This window comes from Lissotriton helveticus, chromosome 9 (assembly GCF_964261635.1).
Source record: "Lissotriton helveticus chromosome 9, aLisHel1.1, whole genome shotgun sequence".
In the NCBI taxonomy this organism is placed as follows: domain Eukaryota; kingdom Metazoa; phylum Chordata; class Amphibia; order Caudata; family Salamandridae; genus Lissotriton; species Lissotriton helveticus.
The window spans coordinates 498991431-499015018 of record NC_136070.1 but is presented as its reverse complement, the minus strand read 5'-3'; the positions used below and the strand labels follow the sequence as shown (position 1 = coordinate 499015018).

Here is a 23588-nt window from a genome sequence, read left to right as displayed (position 1 = left end):
TTCAAGTTTGTAAATATTGAATTTGGTGTACAATTTTGAGCTACCTTAATAGCTTACATAAGCTATGTGTTTGCTTTTCCTCCAGTGTTTTGAAATGTTTTCTCTTTTACTTTATAAACAATGTTTTATAAACAAGTACTAGCAAAGCCAATATATTAGCCCTCACATTATACAGATGAGGCCTGTTGGAGGTATTGGAGCATTTTACACGAGCACCAGTTATATTACACAAGTTCACACCAATAGACAGAAGGAAAAATCCTTCATATAGCACCAATGGGCTGTACATCACAGGTGACACTTTTGCATCCCCTGCTCTCCCTTTGCCCCATATCCTCCCTCTTTCTTATGCGCTACCTTTGTGCAGCCTGCTCCCTCTTTTCACTGCTGCCTTCTCTGTCTGACTCCATACTTATTTTAAATCACCTCAACATGTAAATATGTTCAGATACACAATTTATATATTTTTTAGCACTTCCTTTAGTTGAAGTGGTGGCTGAGTATGTGAGTTAATGACTTTAATGCCCCTAATGGTCTCCACCTTCTATTTCGCTTAAGCTCACCACTGCCTCGCAGTTTGACTTGTTCGGTAACAGCTGTCAGATGGCGCATGCTATGTTTTTTCTGTTTTCTTTTTCACTGCGTTTCCAAAACCATGCTATTCAGCGTGGCAAAAAAAAAATTCCAAAGCCAGTGGGGCCAAAGGTGAGACCTATTGGCTTTGCCAACGCTTGTTTTCTATTTTTATCTCTCCCCTATCCTTCTCAATCCAAATAACTGACTAATGTATCCACCACTCAAATTACTTTCATATTTACCTATACTAATTCACCACTAATCCTTTATGGGTTCCGGAGTAGCATGCTTGTTGGCAAAAGAGAGCTTAACACCCCATCAGAAGTAGCAAGTGCTATATAAATGCAAACCCTTTTCCCTCTTGTATCTCTCCACTATCCTTCTCAATCGAAATAGCTGACTAACAAGTCCACCACTCAAATTACTTTCGTTTTTTACTATACTAATTCACACTAATCCATTATGGGTTTCGGAGTAGTGTGCTACTCGCCGAAAAAGCGCTTCAGTGCCTCGTCAGGGGTAGTAAGCGTTATATAAATGAAATTAAAATGCAATACAATATTACAAGTGCCATAGAATAGCCTCCTATTGCAAATGCCATAATATATAATGCACTCATAATAAGGCAGCCTGGACAATCATCACGTTTGTGACAGAGTAACCTATCCATCAAATTCTAAATTCAGCTCTAAGTTTGTTTCCAGATGTGGTGTGACATCTGATGTTTTCAGTGTTAGACTGGGCAACCATCTTTAATGGCTGTTGTACATTAGAGACATATTATGTCAATTTGCCACCTTCTCAACACACAGAAATGAATTCAGAATTTACAAAAAATGCTTCTTGCACTAAGCAGATCTTTTTCTGATAATTGCTTCTGTTGTCCAAAGGCATAGGCAAAGTACAATGAGATCTGTTATCACTTTGTAAACGTTCCCACTAATATAAAAAATGTATAACAAGTCTGACTTTTGTGGCGACAGGCCCCATCGTTTTAGCATTTTGTGGACTCGCGTGAAATATAAGGCTTTGGTTGGTGGGGCGTGGGGCTGATGTAATTAAGTTGTCTATGCCTACGGGTTACATAATTGATATAGGCTGTGAGCAAGATCGTAATTGGGAACACATGATCTGTAAGTCCCATTCCACATGGAAATCAAATTAAGGCAATATGTAAATATGTATGTTTTCAGTTACCTTGCCTGGAAAATGAATCATATGTCAAAATATTTTCCTTCAGCCTCACTCTGTCTCCACTTTGTTTTTATTTTTGAACCATGTTTAGCATCGGGATTACAAATAATTGTTTCGTTTTGATTTCGCAAATCTTTTTAGATAAAGTGTTTTGAGAAGCAGATGCGAGCGTCCTTTATTTCATTTTCACCAGAGACTTAGAGCCTTGATCATTGCCAGCTCGGACACCGCTGGATTTGTAATCATAGGTCTTTCTGATTATAGAGAATTGAGTTAAATTTCTTAGTTAATGTTTTTGTTCTAGTCATTTGACTTCAGAGCATGTATCACTTTTTATTTCCAGCGTGATGTCCACATATTTTGCCTTGTTGAATTGTTAGCGCGTAAAATTGAGTTTCATTGGAGTAAAATGGCGCGCGAGGCGTCTACCGAAGCGGAGCACGTCAGGGCGCCTTGGCTGTGAGTTTATGTCGTCGAAATCTGGAAGCTAAGGGTCAGCCTCGAGGCGCCCATCCAAGTATTTCGCCACTGAGCTAAATTCGTAGCCCCCCGAGCTGTGTTAGGGATTCTTCCAGACTTGCTGTCATGCGCTCACCTTGTCACAACATGTAACTTTAGACTCCTCTCTGGTGGAGGTCAATGACGAACATGTGCCGAGGGTACCCGAGTGCATGCGCTTAAGCATTCTCTACCTACAGCAAGGGCGAGGGAGTTATCCTGAGTGACAGTCAATTGGCAGGAATTAGGACTATGTGCTCGATAGGACGTGAGCTTAATTTGCCTTGTTAAAAAAATCTCATTTATATTTTCGCCGTTGTGGTTCTTTTTTTTTTTTTTAAGGATATAGGACCGCCATTCTCAAAGATCATACATTTACACACACTAGTCGTTGACCTCGGATTCGTGCAAATTTACCACTTTCTAGAATTTGCAAGCATTTTCCAAGTTACACCAAGATAGAGAAGCTAGTCGCAGTTTTTCAGGCGTATATCAGGAAAACATTTGTTACTTGCTTGCTACCACTGTTCAGTAACATTTCCGTTGGCATAATTACAGAGTGTGTGAAAAGACTGGAAAGCCTTATGAGAGAGCTCTATTTGCATTTTTTAATTAATATTTTCCCCACATTGTTCTTTTCTTTTAGACTATAGGACCAGGATTCTCACAGATCATACATTTACACCCACCAGTCTTTGACCTCGCATTTGTGCAAATTTACCACTTTCTTCAATTTGCAAGTATTTTCCAAGTTACACCTAGACAGAGAAGCTAGTCGTAGTTTCCCAGGGGTACATCAGGAAAACGTTTGTGAGCACTGTTCAATAGCATTTCCATTGGCATAATGCCCGGTTACTCACCGGTAATATTCATTACTCCGAGTCCTGGTCTTCCCGTCCCATTCCTGAACAGTGAGCAGCTAGTCTGCTCACCAGAAACCTAAAACCTAGCAGAGCTTTTCAGCACTTCCCCCAATATGGCGCCACCAATCCGGCGAAGATAAGGGGGGACGTGCGACATAGAACATCCTGAGAATACCAAAGAAAACCCAGAAAGCAAAACAATCACCAAAGACAAAAACCAGGGAGGGAGGGAAGGGCTCAGGAATGGGACGGGAAGACCAGGATTCGTGGTAATGAATATTACCGATGAGTAACCGGGCATTACCTCCTCGTCCTGTCTTCCCGTCCCATTCCTGAACAGTGAGCCCATACCCAAGCACACAGAGATTGTAGGAACAAAGACCCGAATAAAAGCAAAACAGGTCAAGCAACTCAAATGAAAGCAGTACAAAACAAACATCATGTACAGCAGACAAAACATGAGAGCGAAAGGCAGCCAAGTCCGCCAACCCCAACTGAAGAGAAAAAGCATGGGGAGAGGCCCAAGAGGCAGCATCACAAAAGCCACGCAAGGAGGCACCCACGAACACGGCCCATGAGGAGGATACACCCCGGGCTGACCGACCCCCTACCTAAGAAGGGAGAGGACAGGGAGCCGATCCACAAGTGGAAACCATAGCACAGAACACCCCATGTGCCAAGGCGGACAAGTAAGGACGAAGTCCCACCCCAAGGTCCCGCAGGCAACAAGCAACAAAACAAACCACGAAAGGCGCCGGAGCGAACCAAAGGGATGCGGAGAGCCCTCAACACATCCAAAGAGCGCAAAACCACCCCTACCGGAGAGGAGGGGCTCCGAAAAAAAGACAGGGAGGACATAACCCACCTGGCAGATGAAAGTAGACAAAACTGCAGGCAGAAAGAACCGACAAGGACGAAGAATCACATCGTCCAAGCAGAAACGCAAAAAAGGGGGAAGAAGCCAACAAGGCACCAAACCCACCAATCCGCCGTCCAGAAGAAACTGCCACCAAAAAAACAACCGTATCCGTAAGGAACTCAAGAACCACAGAAAGCAAAGGCACAAAGGGGATCCCAGGCAAGACCTGCAGAACAAGGGGAAGATCCCCGGCCTGGACAGGAGAGCGAGAAAACAGGACGCTGAATTAAAAAACCACGCAGAAGGAGGGCCACCAAAGGGGAGACAGAAGACACAGCAGAACCCCCAAAACCAAGAATGGCGGCCCATCGCGCACGGAGTGACGAAACAGCGAGCCCCAGGACAAACTCATCACGCAAGAAGTCCAGCACCCCCGCAGCTGCACAAGATGAGGGAAAAACCCTTCCCACAGCACCAGGAGAAGGCACTCCAACGACGATCAAAAGACCACAAGGAGGAAGGGCGGACAGACAACCAGACACTCCGTGCCACTTTGACAGAACAACCCTGTCCCAACAAAGAGCAAGTGCCACACCCCCAGCCTGAGGCGGTGCAGAGAGAACACCCGGAGCAGAGGTGTCCGAAGAGGGGACGGCCACAGAGGAAACAACCAAAAAAGGGCAAATTCCATAGCACAGAGTCCGCACTTACTATTGTAACAGACAACATCAGAATGAAAGTGGACATGGGACAGACAACGCTGCTAGTCTTACTTGATCTGACTGCAGCATTCGACACCCTATCTCCCTCGATCTTAACATCTCGGCTACGGGAGATGGGAGTAGAGGGGCAAGCGTTGAGCCTTCTGTCCTCATTTTTAGATCATAGAGAACAGAGGGTCAAATTAGGAGAATACCTCTCCCCTGCTAAATCCCTACAATGTGGGGTTCCACAGGGGTCGGCCTTAAGTCCGACCCTATTTAACATATACGTGGCTCCCCTAGCGAGATTAGTAAAAGCGCAGGGAATGGAAGTAGTGTCGTATGCAGACGACACTCAGATCATGGTGTCGTTGGCCCATTCGGTTAGCACCTGAGCGTCCAGCTTCAGGAGTTGTATGCAGTCAGTCGCCGACTGGATGGTACTCAACTCCTTGAGGCTGAACGGTGATAAGACCGAGGTGCTAATCTTTGGAAAGGACCAGGATGTATGGTCAAATGAATGGTGGCCGCCATCTTTGGGAACTTGCCCTGTCCCCTCACACTCAGCTAGAAACCTTGGGGTCATCTTTGATACCTCGCTGGCAATGACCCATCAGGTTAATAGAACGGTGGCCACCTGCTGGGGAGTCATTAACATTCTTCGAAGAATAGTGCATTACCTCTCCCCGGAAGCTAGGAAACAGACAGTGGTTGCGTTGGTCGGTTCTAGACTAGACTATTGCAACTCACTGTACGCAGAGGTCAATAAGGGACTGATCCAGCGTCTCCAAATAGTACAAAATGCGGCAGCAAGATTTGTACTAGACATTCCCCGCTCTTCCTCTGCAACTCTGGCCAGAAAGAGTCTTCACGGGCTTCCTGTAGAGCATCGTATCTCTTTCAAAATCATCTGTCTTGCACATAGGGCTCTGAAAGCAGGAACTTCCGATGGGTTGGGATCACTTCTTTCTGGATATGTTCCCAGCAGAAGTTTACGCTCATCACAACAGCATCTCCTGGTAATTCCTCGGACTAGGAAGACCAGATGGGGAGGAAGAGCTTTCTCTACAGTCGCCCCTCGTCTCTGGAACGCACTTCCCCTGGAGCTTAAATCTTTATCCTCACTGCCCCTCTTTAAAAAGGCCCTTAAAACATGGTACTTCAAGAAAGCCTACCAGTAACTAGCTCTCTGGACTTGCAAATATTTTGGTTAGGCTCCTTGATGCCCACTGGGCTGAGTTCTGCGCGTTATAAATTTGCTTTCATTTCATTTCATTTCATTTCAAACTGAGGAAAACAGAAGGCGAAACCAAGGCCGCCGGATCCAACTAAAGTGCCCGGAGGACCCGGGGGATCAAAGCAAAAGGCGGGAAGGCCAGCAGAAGACCCAGAGACCAAGGAACCGTGAAGGCGTCGAACGCCCAGGCCAGCCGAGAAGGAACCAGGCCGCAAAAAGGGAAAAAGGGAATGTTCTATGTCGCACTTCCCCCTTTATCCTCACCTGATTGGTGGCGCCATATTGGGAGAAGTGCTGAAAAGCTCTGCTAGGTTTTAGGTTTCTGGGGAGCAGACTAGCTGCTCACTGTTCAGGAATGGGACGGGAAGACAGGACGAGGAGGTAATTAGAGTGTGTGAAAAGACTTTGTGCTTTTTTTTTCCCACAGGGAAGGAAAATATTTTTCCCCGTGAAGAAATTCCTTCGCTTACACCCCCATGGCGTTTGATGGTATTTTGTTATCCTTTCCTCCTGAAAAGGACCATGAGTAAATCTCTGACCATTTCTAGGGTGGTTAGTGGCCAGAGAGTAGTTTGTGAATACCTACAAAATACACACATTTGTGGGGGTTGACTAACTTTCCCTGCAAACCATGGCGTGGAATGCCTACTTCACATCCTTTGAGTAGGATTTACTCCTGTGCATTTTTACAAGTTACTGGGGTGACTTTGCACACAAGTAAAAGGATTTATGCTGTATGTATATAATTATAACAAAGCCCTTTAAGAATTATCTTTAACGTAATAAACGATTAATGGTCTGCCTAGTGATTTCTTCGGAATGCAACAGATCATGTATATTTAAATGAAGCCAGAAGACGCAAATTGAGGTTCCCTCAAATTTCAAATCATTTGAAGGGATAAGTCTGTGCATTTCCAATGATTGATGTAAAAAAATCCTCTGTGCAAGTCATTTATAGGAATGGAATATCTCTCACTTGTTAAGATTTCTAATTAAATGTGCCCCACTGCTGAGTTGCCATGGAAGGGGGATAAGGAGAGGATACTCCGTCCATAGTCCGGGTGATATGTTCCACTTACCCACAATAACTGGGGTTTTAGTTTTAGACTTGGTTAGTGCATATTCATGAGATCTGCGCACCCCCTGGAGGGAGATAGGGTCCGTTTGGCCACTGCTTTTTTCTGCATTATTGACAGTATTTAGATGCCAGTCTGCTGCTTCGAGCCTGAGCCCACTGTAGGCCTGTTGACTCCAATGCAATGTCGGACTAGGGGCAAAAAATAGACCCGGTCACCACAATGAAAGGGGCTCCCACTAGCGAGTCAAACAGCTAAAAAAAAGTGGTCCATGATTGCAAATTGAGGCAGTTTTGAACTTGTAAAGACACACTGTGTAGGTGTTTTTAGGTCTCGTGGCCTGAGTTGTACTGCGCAGCAGTGCTCGCGCAGGCGAGAGTCCTTTTGTCCGGGGTTCCGCAATGGACCCGGGAATTGTACATGCTTGTGCGTGTGTTTTTAATTTTGTCTTCTTGTATTGGGCTTTGAGTGCGTGCTTTTTTTTAAACAGAGCACGCAATAGGCCAAAGGTGGGTGCATTGCTCCGCCCACAGCCTATTGGTGTCTGTTATGCGCACCAAAGCCCATGTGGTTTTAATTATCGTGCCCGGACACAGGCTCGATAATTGAAACCATATGGCAGGCTGTGGCGCGCGCGCCCACCACTCACCAGCGTGTTTTGTTTTTTTACAATAGCGATCGCTTTCGCGATCACTAAACCAATTGCCGGAATGCTTAATGGTGACTATACAGTATTGCACAGGGGTGACAAACAATATTACTGCACCTACCCCGCATTGCAACCTGTGCTCAAAAAGCGTGTGTGCACCCGAAGAGAACAGTACCTTTGGCAGGTGATCGGCACCGGCCTCTCTGTGAAGTTGGTTCGTTCTAAATAAAAGATGTTATTGCCCGGTTTGATTAAACTCTGTTTACCAACCTCGGCAGCATGGAAGGTGGAGTCGGTCTCCCTGGATTTCTAACTCGTGACCTTCCGATAACCGCAGATGACAGTGGCGAGCGTTCACTCACAGAGCCATCTTGCTGTGTTTTTTTGCTTGCTGCGGGTACCGTTTTACACCTCATTTGCCCCCTACCTTTCACCTCCCACTTTCTTCTCACCCCCTGCTGCCACGTAACAATAACCCCATCCCCCATATCAACAACTGACGGATCTAAGTTGTGAATTAATCAGGCCAGTTCAGGAGAGGTGTTTGTGTTCAGAGGCCAGTCGCTCCTTTGAGGTAATCACACAACTGACTTGTGAACCTAAAATGGGAACCCTGCTGCCTCGTTTTATTCACCAGCAGCAGCGAAGGCGCAACATTTCTATCCACCAAGGCTGCTATCAGGCAAAGAGCAGGCTCTGCCGGTACATATGTCACGTGTCATATCTGAATAGGTTAAATCATCATATTTTGTTTATATTGCAGTTTGCTACTTTTAGTTTCATTATCAACATAAAACGTAATGTCCCCGAATCTAATGGGAAAATAAGACTGGGGTAACCAACACAGCACCACCTTCCTGTCTGTAATAAAGTGTCACATAAGAGGCACGCACTTGCCATTTATCGACGCACAGACGCACAGAATACTTGGCGCCGGTGGGCAATGTCCATTTCAGCGGTCTCCCTGGGAGTACATCAGATAATTCATGTTCTCTGAAGTTTGGGTTCACGGGAATACCAGAGTGTCCCCTAATTTGGATTAGTGGTGCATTAAAACAGTGTTCTGTTTTGGGCAAGATATTCTGTGAATATATGGTTAGTTATGTAATTCCCCCTGGAGGCGGAAAAGACTCTTACTATCCTATGAAAGGGTGTGTCCCCTATCCCTAGAACATGTCGTTACTGTAGGGTACAGTTGCATAGTGAAGTGGGTGGAGTGTCCTCTAGAAGAAGTGCCAAGCGATCACTCACCACCGCGCACCTCCATCGACCCGAGGCAAGACAGGCCTAGACGCCGCTCCGCAGACTTCACATGATGTTTGGTCATGTGACCCCATTCAAGAAGCTTGCCCAACCCACCAAAACTCGAAGAAGCAAACCAGGGGGATCGGTCGAGAGAGCGATGCTACGTCTTAAAGCCCCAGGCACACAAGAATATAGAAATAAAGAACTAGAGTGCGAATCAGTATCAGAATACCAAGCGGAAATAGAGGCCATGTTTAGTGAAGAGTGAAAACTCACAGCATTTCCATGCATCTGTCTACAAGAAAATAAACAACAGAGTTCCAAGGGCCACATCTGGAGTTTTGTCTCTCGAGTTCACTATTGTCATGCTGTAGTCGGTTCCTAGGGCCCGATGTAGGTAAAACGCATTTACCGATTTTAAAATACCGATCCGTACCGAATCGGTATTTCAAAATCGGAAAATGATATGTAGGAAATAATCATCGGAAAAATACAGAATCGGTAGCATTCGGTATCGAGAGTCGATACGTACCGAATCGCCAACTACCGATTCGGTATAGGCCGGGTCGGACAAGTCCGAATCGGAAAAAAAAAAAATGCGGAACCAACCGATTCGGTAAACGCCGAATCGGAATAATAAATACGCCCCATGGGCCGAAAGGCCAATAGGAAGGCATTATACATTCCGAATCGGTATTTACCGAACACATTCGGAAAATACCGAATCGGAAAATACCGATTCGGAGAATGCCGTTTTGCCGAGCAGGTTGAGTGACACTGAAGACATCAGCCAATGAGCTGTAAGCACCCTCCCCCACAGGGTGTAGCAACCCAGGCAGGTGCAACTCATCAGAACTTTCTGGAAAGCTGCCTGAGCTGAGCAAACACAGAGAGAGCAGCATTGTGAGCAGGATCCCTGTGAGACATGGACACCAGCACAGAGAGCCAGAAGGCAGCGCGTAAGCGCAATCCAAAATTCAGCACCATGGAGCTGCAAACTTTGGTGGAGGAGGTGGTGAGGGTGCACACCCAGCTATATGGCAGGCAGTCCCTCACTGTTCCGGAGAGCACCAAGAGGAGGCTGTGGATCGACATCGGGGAGAAAGTGAATGCAGTTGGTGTCACCCACAGGAGCCTAGACGACCTCAAGAAGAGGTTTTATGACATCCGTGGCGTGACCAAGCGCAAACTGGCCGACCTGCACAAGCAGGCTGGACTCACTGGAGGAGGAACAAACCGTGCGCCACCCCTCACTCAGCTGGAGGAACTAGTGGCGACCACCATCGAGAGGGCCAGTGTCGTGGGAATTGGGGACCTGGATAGCTCATCCCGAGCTACAGCTACAGGTAAGAAGCATGCGCAACTTGACACACCATACCAGACACCTCCCCTACAGACCCAATGCACAACCAAACCCCAGGCCAGTACTGCTAGCAACAGACATGAGCAATGCATCTTGCTAAATGTACTCTGCAAAAGTTACCAAAAATGCCACAGCAGAAGCATGAGATAAATAACTGTAATACAGCATCAACGTGTTTGTAATGAGATGTGCAATGCTTTAATAGTTGTGACTGGAACACATTAGCACCCACTTGACAAATGCTTCTTTGTACCTAGGGGCACCATCAGGCGGGGGAGCAGCATCAGCTCCAGCACCAGCTCCAGCACCAACAGCCAGTGCGGCGGTGGCAAGCACCAGTGCAGCAGCACAGGAGGAGGAGGACAACAGCTGTGCCCTGGCAAATGAGGAGGACACAGGACATTCCCTCACAACTCCACACTCCCCCCGACTGTCTCAGTCTCAGTCGCCCTCATTGGTATTCTCCCCGGAGAACACACCACCACAGAGCCACCCTGCACCTGCCACTTCCCCGGCCCGGAGGAGAATAGTAGCTCCATTAGTCATCATGGAGGGGGCAGCGGGTCAGGCTCCTGCACAAGACCCCGTGACACCAGCGTCACCAGAGCACACACAGCAGGGCAGCAGAATTCCACGTAGGCCACGTGCTACCAGCAGCCCAATACCAGCACCGGGAGGCAGCGTCTTCGCAGGGCTGGAGACCAGCATGGTCACGATACAGAGGATGCAGGCGAAATCCATCCTGGCCTGCCATCGCCAGTTGCGCCTGCACAACCTGCAGATGGGTGAGATGACACAGGGCTTCAAGACCTTCGTTGACAGCAACAAGGAAATAGCGACATCAATTGGCCGAATGACCACTGCCATCACCCAGCTCTGCAACAGGTTGGATGACCATGAGCTGAGTCGTCGCAGGGATGCACGAGTCACGAACAGGTCACTCAACCGCCTTGCGGCTGCGACTGCCCAGCTATGCCAACGTGGGGCAAACATGGAGGCCAGCCTCACACAGAACATGTCCGAGGTCACTAGGGGCATGGGCCGTATAACAACAGCCATGGAGACACTACTCATCTCCAACACCGTAGTGAATCCCGTCCTGGGCGAGGCTGGGGACAGCAGCAGCCGCAGCAGCCCGGCCAGCGCTGCGTCAGAGCCGCGCCGGAGCAGCAGGCGCTCAGCTGAGGCTGCAGGGCATTCAGAAGGGGGTGAGGCTCATCCTAGTGGGCCTGCTAAGCGCAGCAAAAAATAGGACTGCCACTGCGAGTGAGGCAACCCGGACATTGGACATTCCTACCCCTTCTTGTTTGACTTTTCTTTTGTTGCACATCAGTGCAGTAACGTTGATGCAACATTATTAAATTTAATTTCTGAAAACATACATTGACCTGTTTGTGCATCTGTACTCACTCAGAAATAGTTGTCTGTGATCTCCTGACGCCTGTATCTGCCGTCAGATGGTGCAGAGGCTCCAGCAGGTAGTGGTAGTGGCACAGCATTGTCATCGTCAGGGTCCTCGTAGTCGGATAACTCTACCTCAGTGCCTTTCCTGACTGCAAGGTTGTGCAACATTGCACAGACAGCAATAATCTTGCAGCAGGTGATGGGGGTATATTGCCTTGCACCTCCGCTCTTGTGCAGACATCTGAACCTGCTCTTCCAGATGCCAAAGGTCCTTCCCACTACGTTCCTCGTGCTTTTGTGGGCACGGTTGTACCTCCTTTGGCTGGGTGTTGAGGGGTTGAGGTAAGGGGTGAGAATGAACGAGCGTAGGGCATATGCACTGTCGCCTAGAAGGAGAATGGGTAACATTACTCACATGCATACATGTACTTCACACTGCAATTTTGGTTATGGGGGTCTGACACTGTGTCTTACCTAGGAGGTATCCTTCGCCAAATTCCCCTGCCATCAGCCGTGCATAAATTCCGCTACTCTGGAAGATATAGGAGTCGTGGGTACTCCCCGGAAACTTTGCAACCAGGTCAGTGATCACACACTTGGCATTGCATATCACTTGCACATTTATGGTGTGCCGTGACTTCCGATTGCGGTATACGTATTCGGTGTCAGCAGGGGGGCAAATCGGTATGTGTGTGCCATCTATGCAGCCAATGATGTGGGGGAATCTTGCCATCTGATAGAATTCAGCTTTTGTCTGTGCCAGTTCTGCATGGGTGGAAGGGAAGGAAATGTAGTGGTCCATCCTCTGGATCATGGCATCAAGGAACTTGTGGAAGAACCTTGACAGGCTGCTCTGGGTCACCCCTCCTGCCACAGCAACTACACTTTGATAGCTGCCAGACGCCAGCAGGTGTAGGCAGCATAGCACCTGCACCTGCACAGGGATTGCGTGTGCCCTTGGGGTGGGGTGCTGCAACAGGGGTTGGAGGTCCCTGATGAGGTCTCTGATGGTGTCTGCCTCCAGCCTGTACCTCTGTAGGATCTCTGGATCTGTCAGCATGCACAGGGTCACCCTCTGCCTGTGCACCTGCTCCTCTCTCTGCCATTCCCTCTCTCCTTCCTGCTGTAGCCGTAGCCGTCTTGCTATGACATAGAAAGCTGCCATGTTGCAAGTAGAACTGCATTTTGGGTCCTTTTTTATAGGTTGCACCTGGTTACCACCTGATTCCAATCCATGGTAATTTCCGACTCTGAAATACCGAATTTGAAGCTAAATCGGTATTTCAGTGCTTACCTACATCTCAATCTTAGGCTTTTCGCATGGAATCGGATTTTCACCGATTCGGAATTTATACCAATTCGGCGATTTTACCGAATCGGAAGGTCACCGAGTCGGTCGGATTCCGAATCGGAAAAAAGTAGGAATCGGAAAAATCTCCGATTTGGTAATCTACCGAATCGGAGATTTTTTCCGATTCCTACTTTTTTCCGATTCGGAATCCGACCGACTCGGTGACTTTCCGATTCGGTAAAATCGCCGATTTCGCCGGATTTCGGCCTCCTACATCCTGTTGTCTCTATTCCGATCGGTAACGGCCGAAAATACAGATTTTCGGCCGTTACCGACCGACCTACATCGGGCCCCTAGAGACTACTCTTGGAGTGCCTTGTCTAGTTCTAATAAATGGACTGCTCATCCCAAAGTAACTGGAAGATCAGGCTGAGTTCAGCCCACAAACCAAGCACAACTGCTCTGGGAGACTAGTCAGAAACTCTTACCATTTTGCTTTGCATTTTCTACAGGACTGCCCTCGTTGTGTTGTAATTTCTACCTGTGCACCTGCTGCCCACTATTACCAAACCTTCCGCAAGGAGCAACACTCAAGATAAAGCACAGGTGTGATGTGCATTATTTTATTTCATACAGAGACACACAAACTTGTCTGTCAGCAGTTTGGGTAGGTGCGATGTGTATTCTGCTTGGGCTTAAAGAAAGTAAAATTCTAATCTGCAGAATGCTACCTAAAAAGAACATATCATCACCAGACTAGGATACCTGTGGTACAAGTTTTGATGCTATAGACTGTTGGTCTGGTGGTATTTGGGTAGTCTCTGTGGATGATTAAAATGAGTGATCAGAGAATAATGCTGGAGTACGACAAGGCCAAGCACAACTCACTGTATGTAGTCTATGCGACACCTGTGACTTGAGGCAGTACATCACAATATTTTGTTTTCCAGATTTTGTTACGGGAAAATATTTGTCATGAAGGGTGCACCTTTGGTAGGCAGGGGGTATTAAAAAACATATTGCATGGGCGTCATATATGTAGGGCATCTCCGTGCTCTTTGGGCTGGTGTGAAATGCAAAAATAATGCGCAGGTAAGACAGCTGTGTTCTGCGAAGGATGGACATAATGAGAATTGCAAGTGAAAATGTACTATCCTATTGCAGGTCGACTGTATGTAAGGATTGGGAGTTGTGTTTCTTGCGACATAAATGGGTCATATACGGGTTCAATGTGGAGGTGTATTGTTTCATATTGCAAAACTCAAATAAAAACAAAACAAGCATTTTTTTACTTATAGTTACCAAAATCCTCGGGTGCAGAAGTAACATTAGGCACCATTTTACTCCCATCAACATGTCATTATAACATTGCCACCTTGCCTTTGCTTTAACCCATCACACACAACCACACACACAACCACACACACAACCACACACACACAACCACACACACAACCACGCACACAACCACACACACAACCACACACATACATACAACCACAGCCACACACACAACCTCACATACAACCACACACACACAACCACACCGTCAGTGCACACTTTCACCAGGCACAGACACCATCAGTCGTCAGTGCACGCTTTCACCAGGCACAAACACCACCAGCCGTCAGTGCACGCTACCACCAGGCACACACCTCCTGACATCAGTGCACGCTTTCACCAGGCACACACACACCACCAGCCGTTCGTGCACGCTTTCACCAGGCACATACCACCAGCCGTCAGTGCCCGCTTTCACACCACCAGCCATCAGTGCACACTTCCACCAGGCACACACACCACCAGCCGTCAGTTCACACTTCCACCAGGCACACACACCACCAGCCATCAGTGCGCAATTTCTATAGGCACACACACCACCAGCCATCAGTGCACACATCAATTGTTAACGCATCCACAATTAACTATTGTAGCAATCGCAGTATGGCGCACTTTACTTTTAAACATATTCATCTAAAGCGCAGCATGCCACCATTGCTACAAAAATAAATGCACATTTTTTTGGCCTACAATTTATAGACTTTTGTTGCAATTGGTGTTGCAATATTTAGCAATGCCAATCGCTCAAACTTAATTAATGCGAGAACTATTGCATTGCAAATGCTTGTTTTCAAGGTATGGGAGACTGCACTTGTGCTTGCCGCAGTCAATCAAGCAATGTCTGTGGCAATATTGGAGAAATCAACAGCAAAAGCTGGCCCAGAAGACCACAAAATAATAATAATAATACCGACACTTATAAAGCGCAAACAGCTACCTCAAACAGAGATGTCCTGGCGCTATAGCAATTGGCGGCAGGCCGACAGAAGGTCTGAACGGAGGAAATGCCCTGGTCATACTAGCCACATCTGAAGAGCCATATTTTCACAGCTTTCCTGAAAGTCTCCGAAACAATATGCCGAATATTATTAGGCAAGGAGTTCCAGAGTTTAGAAGCCTTAACCGTGAAGGATCTGCCACCCATCCGAGTTCTTCTAAATCGAGGACTGCATAGGAGATTTTGTGCATTAGATCTCAGCAATCGGGTTTGCTTATAGCTGCACAAGCGTTGTTTTAAGTACCTAGAGCAGTTACCGTGGATTGACAGGAATGCTAATGTCAAGGCCTTTAATGTGCGGAGAGATATGATTACGGAAGGGTACCCTTCTAATCAATCTTGCAGCCGCATTCGGAACCATCTGCAATCTTCTGACCAAATATGCAGGCAGTGCCAACTGAAGAGGCCGTTCTCATAGTCCATTCTAGCTGTCACAGTGGCATGGACTTTAACTCTGCAACATTGCTCTGGTAGCAAATGGATGAACTTTTGCAGGCTTCTCAGTTCCTAAAGCAGGACGACGATACGTGCCACATTTGGGCAGAGAAAGAGAGGTCAGTTTCCCACTTAACTCCCTTGCTTTTGGCCATGATTTTGGGGGTGGGAGGGGGACCCATTTCCAGCTGCCACCACAAAGCTGATGCTGGCAGTGAGTTTTTTCCAAAGAACAACATTTCAGTTTTCTCGGCATTGAGTTTAAGCTTGTTATTGTCCTCTGCCAAAAATCTTCTCCTAGTCCCCAGATTTTCCAAGACAAAATGGGGAGGTAGAACTTTCTCCTTCCTGGCTTCCAAACTTTGAAATTCCCTCCCCTCCGCCCTTGCAGGGCAATCATCTCTTCCATATTTCCGAAAGGAGCTGAAAACTTTACTTTTTCGTGAAGCCTATTTATAGTCATGGTCCCGGGGACCTGAGACTGTTTCCCCTGATATTTGCTTTGTCTGGCGCCTTGATGCCCCTGGGCTAAGTTGCGCCTAATAAATTGTTTTTATTATTATTATTATCTATAGTGTGATGTCTTTCAAACAACCTTTCAAACTCTTAAACGTGTCTTCCGACTGCTTGTTAAAAGAGAACACCAACTGGGTATCGTCTGCGTATGATATCGCCTTGACACCCCAATTTGCAATGAGTGAGAACAATGTGCCCAGAAATATATTGAAGAGAAGGGGGCTTAGTGCTGATCCCTGAGGAACACCGCACCATAAATGTTTGGGTTTCGACCTATGAGGTAGCAGAGTAACCTGCTGAGTACGGTTAGTAAAAAATTATTTCAGCCAGGTTAGTGCCACTCCCCTAATGCCGATATCCTGGAGTCTCTGTGCCAATCTTGTGTGGTCTACCGTATCAAATGCCGCGGATAGAGCCAGGAGCACCAGCATCGCTGATGCCCCAGAATCTACCGACATTCTCACCGATTCTGCCACCTCTAAAAGAGCAGTCTCTGTTCTGAAACCGGGTATGAAACCTGATTGAATGTCATGCAAAATGCTGTGTTTCTCAACGAAATTGGCCAGTTGTTTTTGCACCATTTTTTCCAGCATTTTTGCTGACGCTGGTAGCAGTGCGATTGGACGGTAGTTACTCAAACCGCCTGGCTCTTCATTGGGTTTTTTCCTAAGGGGAAGGACAATTGCATGTTTCCACACATCAGGAAAGATACCTGACGTAAGAGATGTATTACAAATGTGGGTCAACACCTTAGTAAGCGAGTGAGCAATCTCTTTCCACAGTTTAGGGGGGCAAGGGTCCTCCGGTGAGCCTGACTGGCAGCTCAGGATTTGTGCCAATGCTTTCTAGTGGGTGATCGGGAGGAATTTCATGCAGGAATAATCTGGCTTGCTACCCTCCTTGACCTCAGTTTTAGCAGTCTCAGCTATTGCTGTAAATTAATCATGAATTCCTTGAATTTTGTTATCGAAAAAGTCAGCAATACTTTCACACAGCGACACAGAAGATTTCACTTCAATCTCCAATTCTTTCGGCCTAAGAAAGGAGTTAACAACCTTAAATATTTCTTCACTTGAGTTATCTGCCTCCTCAATGCTTCTCGCCACATAGTCTCTCCTGGCATCTCATCAATTTATGAAGCTCATTCAGTGCTTCCTTATATATCACTTTAGCTGTAGTGCAGTAATCCACCCGCCACAGCCGTTGCAGGTATTTGCACCTACTTTTGTATGTTCTGAGGGTCTCTGAAAACCAGGGGGCCTATGGAGATTGCCTCTGTGTCTTAGAAATTCCACGGCGGCAGAATTCCATTTATGTAAGGCATATGAGTCTGCACTGGGGTCATTCAATAGTGAAAGTAGACTACCCTGTAGGACTGGCCCTAAGGACTCCACCGTCCGCTTTTTCCAATTTCTTTTTAAGAGATTAAGGGTGCCCCCTTGCTGTCTGGACATTTCAAAATTAAGTGAAAATGGGATCAAGAAATGATCCGTCCACACCAATTGCCTAGGGGACTCAGTTTTCATGGATTGAATGTTAGAAAGCACCAGGTCAAGGGTGTGCCCTGCCCTATGGGTGGGGAGATGCACATGCTGAACCAGGTTAGCCCCTGAGAGAGCCTCAATAAACTGCTCTGCCTGACCACAGTTAGGATCATTCTTGTGTAAGTTAAAATCTCCTAGTGCTGTGAAATTCGAGTATAGAAGAGATTTCTAGGAAATGTAGTTACAAACGGTCTCAATAACACATGGTGCACATTCTGGGGGTCTATAGATCAGGAGTCCTGAAAAAGAAGTGGAGGGGCCTACTTTGGTACAAAAGTTTAGCTCTTCTATCACATCCATGGTGGGCATCACTGAGGACACTATTTCCCAGGAGTCTCTTAAAATGATGGCTACCCCCCCCCCTCCTCTTATTCCCGCTCTGTTTGCGCAGCAGATTATAAAGCCAGGCGGAACAGCAAAGGCAACTGCTGAAAAGGTGTCCTCTTTAAGCCATGTTTCTGACATAAACATGATATCCCATATGTTCTCCGTCAGTAAGAGCCATATGTCCTCAGCATGTTTAACTAGGGATCTACAATAAATAAGATATGCCTTAAACTTACTCGTGTTCTTACTCAATTCCCTCTTATATCCCCCCTTGCCACTGTTGTCTACAACATCTGTGTTGTTTCCTAGGACCCAGTGACATCCTACACAGGTACTGGGGAGTGGATGGTATGCTGGATTTATAGCGTGTTTCCTCGGGCAAGGGTTACCTCTAAGCAACAGCAGGTCATTCCTCGCCCAACGGATGACTTCGTCATGGAAAAATGGGCAGCATACTTGGCTGCGGCAGCTGTTCGGACGCGGCCGGGCGCAGACGGGCTTGCCTTTGGCGCGCCAGCGGCACGCCCGCTTCGCGGCTGGGCACCCATGTAATCTATAGAGAGCGTCCTTCCCAGAAGTAGGTGGGCAGGGGGCGGAGCTACGTTCCTCCCCACAATCGGCACGCAAAACCCTGGTGGACCTGGAACCAGATTTGAATACCAAGTGCTATAAAGTGCTGCGTGCCTCAGGTGAAACTCTGTACATGACAATTCAACAGAAAATGAAAGTTAAAAGCATTTAAAAAACAGTGCAATCGTATTTTTAAAAAGACAGGTCTCCTTTCTCAAATAACAGATAGCCTCCTGGCGCACTATTACCTATTGCTGCGCGACTGGGCACCCACGTAATCTATATAGAGCGTCCTTCCCGGATGTAGGAGGGCAGGGGGCGGAGCTATATTCCTCCACACAATCGGCACGCAAAGAGTGGTGGACCGGGAACCAGCTTTGAATATCAAGTGCTATAAAGTGCTACGTGCCTCAGGTAAAACTCCGTGCATGACAATTCAACAGAAAATAAATGTTAAAATCATTTAAAAAAACAGTGCAATCATATTTTTAAAAAGACTGGTCTCCTTTCTCAAATAACAGATAGCCTCCCGGCGCGCTATTACCTATTTGTGCAAAATAGGCACACTAGCAGCCAAAACAAGCATTTGCAATGCAATAGGCCTCGCATTTACGAGAGTTTAAGCTATTGCCATTGTAAATGACAATGCCTTTTATTTATGTGTTGTTTTCAAAACAGATTTTTTAAAAAGGCTTTGTCATTTACAATGCCAATAGCTTAAACTGTTGCAAATGCAAGACTTATTTGATTGCAAATGCGTTCGGGCCCCTGATGTAAAGATTAAATAAAAAAGCGTTAGTAGAGAACATGTCAAGCTATGTAAGAAAATAGTGCTGGGAGACTAATTAAAGCCTACCAAGTAACAACAGACGTAACAGGGGGTGTCCTCCTGGGAGGTTACAAAATAAGACATCGAGTGGGCGGAGCTTCAAGTCCATACCTGCATACAGCATGCCTCGCAGCGCATACACTGCCTAGGCTCGACCCAAAAACAGACCACTGACTGAACTGCCAAACCAGATGACCGGGTGCTGCTGTCTCATTGCGCTGCAGGCCAGTCCGACCCTGTTCCAGTGTCAGAATTCAGTGTTCTTATGCACATTTTGGTAGCGTTGTAAGCACATATGTATTTTGTAAATATACATCGTTAAATGTATTTTTTAAAATAAAGTAATTTTTTAATTCGTAAAGGACTGATTTTTAATGTGACGTGATTAAAATTGTTTAGCACTGCTGATTGGACTAATAACAAAAGTGTTAATACATTTAAACTTGGTAGTGTTCTGCAATCGACCCCTAATGTTGACTTATTTTCCCCATAGATCGTGGTACCTGGATGGGGAAATCCTGCTGGTGCTCACCGCCGTGTGCATTGTGTTTCCTCTCGCTCTCCTCCCCAAGATAGGTAAGAAGCGGGATAACGCCTCTCCCTTCCACACCTCCTGCCTGCCCAGCACCCACAAGTTATTAAAATAGACCACTTTTAAGCAGACGCTTTACTGTGGGCGGTTGATGGAGAATGAGCAGTTTAACTTTAGATTTATTGGGCCTCATTCTGCCTGCAGCTCTCAGTAGTTAACCTATCACTCGCACTGCAGTAGTATGCCGCTCGCCCGTCTAAAATAAAATCTTTACAGCAGAACATTAAAGGGCAGCCTTTACTTACAGCATGCCATTAGTGGTAAGCCAGTTCTAATTCTGCGCGCCAAAACGGCATAAATGATCTGTGACAGGCAGCTGGAATGCTGTTATTCCGAGCTCTAAGCCCCAGATACCAGGCATTCTAATGCAAAACATGCCCGACATGCAAGGCTCTGACTGCGCTGTATATTAGGATCAGTTTTCATATAACTTACTCTTTATTTTATCGTTATTTTACAGGCTTTCTCGGCTACACAAGTAGTTTAGCGTTTTTCTTTATGGTGTTCTTTGCTCTTGTGGTAAGTTGAAATCCTGTGGTGCACAATTTCTGAGTTTAAAGTTAACATCAATATGTTGTTTATGTTATTCAGATTTCTTTTTTGTAGGACTATATCGTTTTTTTGCTGTGGACTCGTGTTTTTCTTTGTCAAGTTGCATGTGTCCTACAAAAAATTTGCTTCATGTGTATTCATTTTTTATTTTTATGTAACTCAGACATTTTCATGGTACGCTGTCCAATGTCTGCTCAGTTAAATTTTCTCTGAAAAAATTGAAATCAAAGTATAGAATTATATTTTGTATAAAGTACCCCCTGCTGTACATTCTGAGGATACTGTAGGTCTCCTCGGAGTTCCATGATCATATCGTAGAACACTGCTGAAGGCCGAGCTCCTTTATAAGGTTACTGAACTCCGAGGTGACTGGCAATATCCTTATCATGTACAGCATAGTGTACTTTATTCCTTATAATACATGGTCATTTCATCAACTTCCCCACAAACCGCTTAGATTCTTGGTGCGCAGCACTTACATATGGAAGAGAGAGCACGTCTGCAAACATGAATAATAAAAATAGAATCTCGGGTACAAAATAAAACACATCAAAAAAAGTTTAAATATTTATGTAATACAAGTCCGTTTAAAAAAAAAAAGGCGCAGTAGTTTAGAATGTGTCGAACATTCCAACTTTTCTATAATTACCCAAGGAGTACACAAAAATAAACATGTTGGCATAAACATCTCCTTCCTGCTTGTCACTGAACAGCTAGTAAAATAGAGCAGAAGAAAGAAAAGATGTAATTTGTTTTTGTTTGTTATATAGCTGGATTAATTATGCTCCATGACCTGAACTGCCTTTCCCCATGGCTGCTGGCAGCTGGCATTTTGACATAAGAACTTAACTGATATTACAGTCGAGGGGCTACATCATTTCTTTATAAAAGCCGACTGGGTGCGTCACCAGATGCCAGTTATAAAGATATTAGAGACTGATTGTATGTAGGGATTTCAGAATCGTGTGTATTCCAAATGGGAAACTGTGAATGAGGGGGATCTATTTCACCAATGATTCTGAATGCCCTCTAATAAATGAGAACAAAGCTGGAGTAGTCTATGATGCCACTCAGAACTGTGGAGTGAAAAACATCCCAGTTGTTCACAGTTTACCCATCTATAATTTAATGTTGTCTACACCCGCTCCTCAAATCATCAGCCCCTCCTTCCAACATGTAAGCAGGGAGGGGGAGTAAGTTTTATGGAACAGGTAAAAAAAAAAATATAAAACAAATGGGCCTTCTGCCACTTATCCCACCACCCTCTACATATACCCTTTCCCTCCATCAATATTAAAAAAGACATTCCTGACCTTCTGCTACTCAACCCCCACCACCCACTCTGAAACCCTTCCCTTGCCCAACATCAAATATTACAACAATAAAAAAATACCTAACCTTCTGCCTCCTTCTTGTACCATATCCATGGTATACTCCTCCAGTCCCCCCTCCTGCCACCCTTTCCCACCACTCACTGCAAATTCTGCTGCTCCCAAACAGAAAAATAAATACCCGTCCATCTGTGCCATCACAGCCCCTCCTAGGCCAAAGCCACACTCTCTACTGTGACATTGACGAGCACAGCAGCTTTTGAGAGCCGTTTGTCAGCACGGGTTGATTTCTCCTGTCAGTGTTGCGCTAACAGGGAAGTAGGCGGTTGGCCCAGGCACAGTGCTGCCCATGTTCTCGCATCTGTTTTGGCTCTGTGGAGACCCAGGAGAGGCAGAGGAAGGCGGGTAAGACTAACAATTACCATTCCACTGCCACACTCTGGTCTCTAGACACCCAGGCCAGGTGGCAGAACAAAGGGGATGCACAGACTTCCTAAGTGACGTCACAACAGGGGTTAACCACTTTGGCTACCTATTGTAGTGAAGTCACCGCAGTGAAAAAATGAATTTCAATTAATAATAAAAGGCCTCCTATGGAAGCCATATATAATAATAATATTGTATATGTAGCTGTTGGGACAGAAAAGGCCCCTGCATGGTAAAGTACATGCATCCCTGCCCCAAGTGCCCAATAGCTGGATCCTTGGTACTGGTTTGTTATCATGGGCAAACACGGATCATGTGTGTGCGCCATGACTTGACCCTGTCTCGCAGATTGTGATCTTGTTAGACCGGAGGACCACACAAAGTACTACCTTCTTAATGGTAAAGAGCTACTGCTGTTACCCATAGTTAAGTAGCACAAGTCCGATGCTGGTAGCATACAGTTTTTGTGCCAGTAATCAGTAAATTAAATTGTTTTTTTTGTAACTTCTGTCACTGGAGTGAGGCCTGCCGGCCCACTCATGTAAAGTTCTGCTGCTGCGTGCCTAACTCGTCCATGGTCTACATCATGTTAATATGTAGTGCTGTGCAGTGCACATATGATTGCGTTTTTTTGCTGTAATATACGTATGCCTGTGTACGGCTCAGTATACTGACATCTGTGGGCTTCATATTGAAAGCACAGGGCCTTTTAGAAACATCTGGAGAAGCCATTTTAGATTGACTTGTGGATTGCTTGCATTCCTGAGAGCTGGGTGGAACACACACACAATGGAGGAAGGGAAAGCAAGGCACTCTTGTGCACTTCAAAAGGGTTCTTTGATTCTAAAAAGGTTACCGGTCAGTGAGGTCTGAACGCATCTCAGGAAGGAGATGGGGCTGATAAGGGAATCATAAAGAATGGGAGTGGGGGACTTGGTAACTTTTTGATAGAAATATACCAGTGAGGCTGACATCCAGTTTTGATCCTCTTGTCACTTCCTTTGCCTCTGTGTGCGGCTAACAAGGTTTGAGTCGCCCCTGCTGTGAAAAACTGCTTCCTGGACAAAGGATAGGACAGGGGAAGGGGTACTTCCAAGGGAGCAACCCCCACTTCACAAACTTCAAAGACTCAGACACTAAATCACATCTGTTTCTGGAAATTATTTAAAATA

General features: G+C 46.1%; 1 protein-coding gene across 1 annotated transcript in view; it reads left to right on the top strand.

Annotated features, from left to right (window-relative positions):
* SLC38A6 (solute carrier family 38 member 6) overlaps window positions 1–23588 on the top strand; it is a 459688-nt gene that overhangs the window by 259277 nt on the left and 176823 nt on the right. Inside the window, exons 7-8 of the mRNA XM_078660337.1 lie at window positions 20009–20091; window positions 20568–20626. Of these exons, the coding sequence (XP_078516463.1) occupies window positions 20009–20091; window positions 20568–20626 (142 nt within the window). The remainder of the gene's footprint in view (window positions 1–20008; window positions 20092–20567; window positions 20627–23588) is intronic.